The sequence below is a fragment of the Lactuca serriola genome, chromosome 4, assembly GCF_051521515.1.
Source record: "Lactuca serriola cultivar US96UC23 chromosome 4, Lser_US96UC23_V15, whole genome shotgun sequence".
NCBI classification, from domain to species: Eukaryota; Viridiplantae; Streptophyta; class Magnoliopsida; order Asterales; family Asteraceae; genus Lactuca; species Lactuca serriola.
In genome coordinates this window covers 5,070,860-5,077,898 of record NC_136411.1, presented here as the reverse complement: position 1 = coordinate 5,077,898, position 7,039 = coordinate 5,070,860, and the positions used below count along the sequence as shown (strand labels likewise).

The 7,039-nt window shown below is 34.9% G+C and overlaps 1 protein-coding gene across 1 annotated transcript; it reads right to left on the bottom strand.

Moving 5' to 3' along the window:
- Nucleotides 1-472: 472 nt before the first annotated feature.
- On the bottom strand, nucleotides 473-2,611 carry LOC145100945 (E3 ubiquitin-protein ligase AIRP2-like). The gene is made up of 5 exons (XM_079038090.1): nucleotides 2,226-2,611; nucleotides 1,568-1,730; nucleotides 1,433-1,499; nucleotides 1,120-1,354; nucleotides 473-840 (listed from the first exon to the last, which is right to left on the bottom strand). The coding sequence occupies exons 1-5, from the start codon at nucleotides 2,312-2,314 to the stop codon at nucleotides 630-632; spliced, it is 765 nt and encodes a 254-aa protein (XP_078894216.1). The 5' UTR covers nucleotides 2,315-2,611; the 3' UTR covers nucleotides 473-629.
- Nucleotides 2,612-7,039: the final 4,428 nt, after the last annotated feature.

The window sequence follows — 7,039 nt, the reverse complement described above, 5'->3', positions numbered from 1 at the left end:
CGGTCCAAATCGAACCGTCCTCACCTCCGGTTCGACCGGTTCAAACGGCCAGTTCGAACCGGTTTTTAAAACACTGGTTCTAGTGAGTCTCGATCATCATTTCCTATTAGTAGTGATTTGATTTTTTAGATGATGTGGCATACCTTTAGGCATCTTCCATTTACTGGTTGTATCTCCATATATAAATGGTCAATGTGTCTGTTTGATTTTTTATATGAACAAGAGCTACTGATACATATATTAGCATCCGATTTGTTTTTTGTGTTATTTTTTGGACAATGAGTTTTGTTGGTTTTGATAATTATTAAAAGGAGAATTTCATATATAGGTTTCTTAAACTTTAAAATATCGTATTTAGGTGTAATCTCTATATCATCTTTATTCTTTATAAGTTTTCAAAATATCAAATTTGCCCTAAAATAGTTACACTCAACTTGCACACAAACATAAACCGACAAACACTTCCCTAGAATTGACCCATTGCGCATTTTAACGGTCGTTGTATTTCACTTCATGTATATTTTTTCAATAATTCCTTGTTGCCAAACTCTATATACATTTTAATGATCGGTGTATTTTTCGTCTCTCTCTTACATTCTGTAACACAAACTAGTGTGTTTTTCTTTACATTATATTAGATATTCATAGTACATAAAGAAAATAGCTTCGTGATTATCTTTAGGGAGATTATTGATATAGAGGTACAAACGCACCAAATCCTCACCCACAACAAGATCCGCATCCACAACGTCATCCTCACACGTCAAAACCCACAAATCCCGTGATTTTACTCTCTTTAAGTTACCTCGACAAAACGGACAAGATGCCGACCTTGTATTCCTAAACACACAAACAACACAACAATTTAGCAACAACCAATGTGTTATTTCTTTTTACTTGGTGAATGTTTTAACTTAATGCATAAAGAACGACTTAATAGTAAAACACTACGAAAAAAGGTTTTACTTTTCCCCGTTAAGTCCTAATTTTTTACAAAATTGCCCTAGGTTGCTTTTTCTTTCCATTTCCCAAAGAGTACCACCTCATATATATTTTTTAAACATCATTTATCCACACAAACATCAAACATGACCTAACTTTCAAATATCAATGGCATACCAGTCTCGATAACAGTTGATGCACATTGCGTGGCAGCAATTTGGCAAGACGATTTTTGTACAAGGTTCTAAGCAAATCCCGCATTCATCTTCTCTTTTTAAATCAAGATTCGAGAATCCAACTTCGTTTTTCGTTTTCTTGTGGTCAGATGTCTCCATCCTCAAGCAAACTCCTGCAGAGTCACCATCATCCACCAAATCGCAGTGTAGCCTTCTCAAAGATGGCAGTATGACAGCTGCATTCATCGGTCTCAATCAGAAAAGAAAATATGTATTGAAATTCTTTGAATGTAATCGATTGAAATGCCACAAACCATAGAAGTCGTTTATCGTTGCCTTTCTTCCACGTCTAGAAATCTTTGGTCTTCCATCTGTATATACCTGCAAATAAAGATTCAAGATTCAAGATTCAAAGAACAACCAATCACATAAAAGATTCAAGAACCAACCTTGTAGACTAGAACATGAACAAGATTCAAGTATCTAGGCAAGAGGCAAGTGCAAGAGGAATCAATCCATTGTAGCAAGAACATAACAAGAGGTGCCAATTCATTGTAAACTAGTTTCATTTGAAATCTTGCACCATCGTTGGCTCTAGGTATTGCAGCTGCCCTGAAAATCCGACATGAATCCACACACAAAAACAATCAGTAACTGAAGCGATGCCATTTTTTTTTCTTCCGGAAAACAACTTTGAAGATTCTATATTAGTTGCGTAAACAGGTTTAAGTTCGCAAGAAATAAATCCCCAAGAGGGTTTTGTTGATTGCTTAGTTTTTGTCCGAAATCCCTTAAAGATTCTAACATTTAAACATCCAGAATCACATTAAAGATTTTCGAGATTTTCAGTTCCCAGAACCTAAAGATGACTGATGATCATACAGACTAGCAGAAACATAGAAACCCCTTTTTGCAAAACGAAAAAACAAAAAAAAAAAAAAAAAAGAACTAAAAACCCACGAACCTATTCAAATTACTAAACTTTTTTGCTAGCAAAGATGACTGATAGTCACAAACAAACACAGAAACACACAACCCCTTTTAAGAAAATTAGAAAAATCAAAACCCACATCAAGAATCGAAGGAACTGAGATAACAATAGCTTACAGAGCATTGGCATGTTGTATATCAGCTTCAAGAACCTTCATGGATTCCTCATAAGAGCATCTCCCAAGTGGGTAATACATCATATCCATTTTCTTAAACAAACCTCAAACATGTGGCCTTCTTCACACGCTATATATACACACACACGTGTGTGTGTGAATCAATTTCTTCGTTTTCTCAGAAGCATTAAACTTGGACCTCTTCTTCTTCACAGAAAATTTAATGGTGTAGGCTTGGTTTTAAAAAGGAGAAAATTTTAAAAGGAAACAGACAACAATGGAGGAAAAAGGGAAGGAAAAATTATCTTTTGTTGTATCTTTCTCGATATGGGCGGCTTCGAGTTGGATAGTTCTTGATGTCAATTAATGAATCCAATAGAAATTTGGTGAGCTAAAAAAATTACAATTCTAATCAGACAAATAAGATAGGGGTTTGTTGGTTTTGGTGGGTTTTTGTTAAAAAATGCTTGGTGTTACCTTATTTTTATGACAAAATTACATAAATGTCCTTGTGGTTTCACATATTTTTTTGTTTTCATCTTCATTTTTTTTGTTAAATGATAGTTCCTATGGTTTCTATTCTTTGTACTCGCTCGTCCATAACCTATATTAAAATGACATTTACAACTTTATCGTTACCTTTTTTATTCGATTATAATTTGTATTAATCTTTTATATTTTTATTAAATTATAAATGTTTCATAATAGCCAAAGCACCTCCACCATCGCTGCTGCTGCAACCACCTTCCACCACCACCATACTCTCCCACCATGTGCACAAACACTTAAGAAATCTGAAATCATTGAAAAAACAGATAAACTTTTATACTCGTTTTATCTTTCATTATTCTCTACAACTTCAAACCTGATAAAATATGTGTTTTTGTTTTATCTCATACTATTTTCTACAACTCCAACTCTGATAAAATATGTGTTTTATAAATAAATTAATAGAAAATGCAATGAATATAGACTCTAAACTTGATATAATTTGTAACTCAAAACCGTTCTTTGTTTCTTCATCTCAATATCAACCTTATTATAAATCCAGCCTAAACATAAATACACACATAAAAAAATAAAAACATTGCAAAGAATCTAAAGATCAAGATCACATCTCTAGCCCCTTAATAAGTTTCTAAGATATGATTGGGTAGAGTACATTCAGCTAAAAACGGTAGTGTTCGTCAATGTTTTAAAAGTTCATCATGGCTACAAGGCTTGCATCCAACGTCATGTCATTAACATCATAAGTGACAATCGGAGTCCCAATGTGGAAGAGGGTGCAACAGAATGGATATTAAGGTTGATGATAGCATGGAGAGAAAAGCCTTCTTATATAGGTCAAAGGAAGAACCACGCAGGAAATAGAAGCCGTAGTGACTATCCATGTAACGAAAAAAATATGTTAGGAACAAAAGCCAAGAACTTGAAAACCCACATGGACCATTTATGTAATTTTGTCTATATACATTTCAGATAGACAAAATTTCAAAATTGATCTTTATGGTTTACAAAAAGCCTCATTTTGAGGAAAACGTTGCAAAACGTAACACCGGTGGTCCTTGTGATTTTATTTTTTATGTGGTTGGTCCTTATCCATGCAAAAAGAATATTTGGCTCTTGATAGCATCTTTTTTTTTCTTTTTTGTTTTACATATTCTTAATTTTTGATAATATTAAATTTAAAACAAAAACACACCCTACCCCACCCCATACTCAATCGTTCTTCATTTAGCTCGTTCACCATAACCCCCATTTGGACACCAACTTCACCATCTCTAACCATTTTGATTAAATTACATCCCAAAAACTTCAAGACCATATTGATTAATTTTTTAAATCCCCATGTCATCACACCTCCGCTAGAGCAATAAAATTTTCATACTAAAAAGGTAGATTAACACTTTTTATATATGTGAGAACCGATACAAAACTAATCAAATCATTGGGGGATGTAAATCATTCAAGAGAGGAAGGCTTGGGTGGAATCAATTTAGAAAACAACTCCGCCCCATTCAAGGCAACTCCGTTAAAAAATTACCATAGAATGATATTTTTCATAATTCAAAACAAGGTTGGTCTCAATACATCTTTGCAAAATCTTTTTTAAATCACCCAAACATTCGTGAAAAGAATTACCATAAACAGTGAAATCGTCCATAAACACTTCAATGATTTCCTCAACGTACTCCGAAAAAATACTTGTCGTGCACCTTTGAAAAGTGGTGGGAGTATTGCAAAGTCCACAAGGCATCCGCCTATATGCAAATGTTCCGAAGGGACATGTGAAAGTGTTTTTTTCTTGATCCTCAGGTGCAACGGGTATTTGGTGGAAACCGAAATATCCATCCAAGCAACAATAGTGTGTTTTTCCCGCTAACATTTCCAACATTTGATCAATGAAGGGAAGTGGGAAATGATATTTTCGGGTTGAGGAATTGAGTCTTCTATAGTCTATGCAGACTCTCCGCCCATTTTTCACACGAGTGGGGACTAATTCACATTAGTCATTCTTTGTAACGGTAATACCTATCTTCTTTGGTACAACTTGGACCAGGCTTACCCATTTGCTATTCGATATAGGATAGATCATTCTTGCATTCAACAATTTCATAATCTCTTTCTTCACAACCTCCATCATTGGGAGGTGATGGACTAAACTTGACTTCAACTCCGAGCCTCCTTCCAAAACGAGATAATTGATACCGGTTGGAGTTTGTGTAACATCGGTTTCCATCATTTGCCTCAAAGTTCTTTCGGGAGCTTCTCCTCCATCCGTCATTGCAATTGGTTCAATAATGGGTGGATTTTGTTGTAGAGGTGGTGTTTCGGGAATTTCTTGGCGAGGGTCGAGACTAGAATCGGGTTCCGTCTCACTTGATGAAGCGGGTTCAACCTACGGATCCCCATGAGGATTGGAAGTTTGACCGTGTTCTATTCTTTTTTCCTTCGCCAAACGCCTTGCTTCTTTTTCAATTTTCGGGTTGTAAATCAAGTCACCTGTACGTTGAGATCTGGGCATAGAGAAACAAATTGATTAAAAATAAACCGATCCCCGGCAACGGCGCCAAAACTTGGTGGTTGTCGAGGCCAACAAAATTAATACCCAAAATATTACACAGTAAAATAGGGTATAGTGGTAAAGGTATCGTATCCACGGAGATTGGTTCAATTTAAATATCTATGTAAATCATTTGTTCAAGTACTTGTAAAACTAAAGTAAAAGTAAAATGGAGGGGGTTTAATTCTTTTTGATTGTTTGAAAAAATTAAAACTAGCTTGAATGTAAATATTACAAATAGGCAAGTAAACAATTTGATTAAATTCAATGAAGTGAAATTGGTTGATTTTGGGATCCACCACATGGATGACATAGTTGGCTTATCATTAGACTAAAAGGAACAATACTTGTGAATTGGTTTAACTTGGCTATAACAATTCATAAGCACAAATTACCTCAACTCTTCTTAGATATTAAAATGGTTAGAGGAGCTCTAACACATTCCCTTAATTAAAGTCACAAAATCAATGAAGCATATAATCTTGTGAAAATCAATTAGCTTTGAGTTCTAAAAGTTACCAAGTCCATAAGATAATTAAATGCTTACATTATCAGTATGGAGGAAACATTCCCATGGTTTAAATGAAATGAAAACAAACATAGAAACCATTTGTTGCTTACCAATCTCAAAGTCCATTACTTAACCAATAAATTGATCAACAAAAATATATGTTTATTCATCCAAGCTCATGATCAAAGATAAACAAACATAAAAAGATGTTTAACTAGAGAACATTTCTATAAACTTCAAACACAAGGTAACAATAGTCTTCAAAACAACCAATCATCCATGGGATTAAACTCTAATCAACCAAATGAGAATTTTAGCCAAGCATGGCCAAAATAAAAGAAATACAAGGTAGTTTAGAAATACCAAACATTGTTCTAAGTGCAAGATGGAAAGAAATAACACAAATCTTCAAATTCTTCAAGTTCTTCCCAAGTGTTCTTGAGAGCAAAAAGAGTTGTTCTTCAAAGTGTTTTCCCCTTTTCTTCCTCAAAAAACCAGTAAATAGGTGTAAAAATTCGGATCTAAAATTCCCCCAAAAGCATTCCACCAACCTTCCCAAAATAGATTCAAAAAGTCAAAAATCCGGATTCTTCACAGTGCAATCCACGCGGATCGCGTGGATTCTGGGCCATTTGGCCAATTACAAATATCATCCAGCCTAATCTTCTAATTTATGCTCCAGCCCACATGCATAATTCTTGGTAGCCTAATTGTGCTATTCCAAAGCCTCTAATGATGGCCCAATGCTCCTTCAATCTTCTATAGCTTGAATTATCATCGTCTCGCCTGAAATTTAAGTCTGACGCGCTTTCTTGTTTATGTGGACACCAAGCCCAATTGCACCACTTCAAGTCCATGAACAAATTGCAAGCCTCCAGCAGTCTCGCACTCCTTCCACACCTCCAATAACAAACAGTCTTCGATAAATCCTGCAAATAAGCTCAAAAGACGGGAAAGCACCCAGTAAAGGAGAAAAATAACAAAAAGAGATAATATGCATGAAGATTAACTAAAATGATATGGTTTTAACTAAAAATAAACTATGACAAGAAGTAATAAAAACGAAACTATCATTCTTTAAAAGTCTAGCTTACTTCCTTCTTTGTTTTGCATATTTCTCTATCTCCAAATCAACTGGTAAAGGTGTACCTGTCCGAAAAGATCTTGGCATAAACAATTAGTACTACCGTATCCCCGACAACGGCGCCAATTTGTTTGATTGTCAAACCAACAAACAATG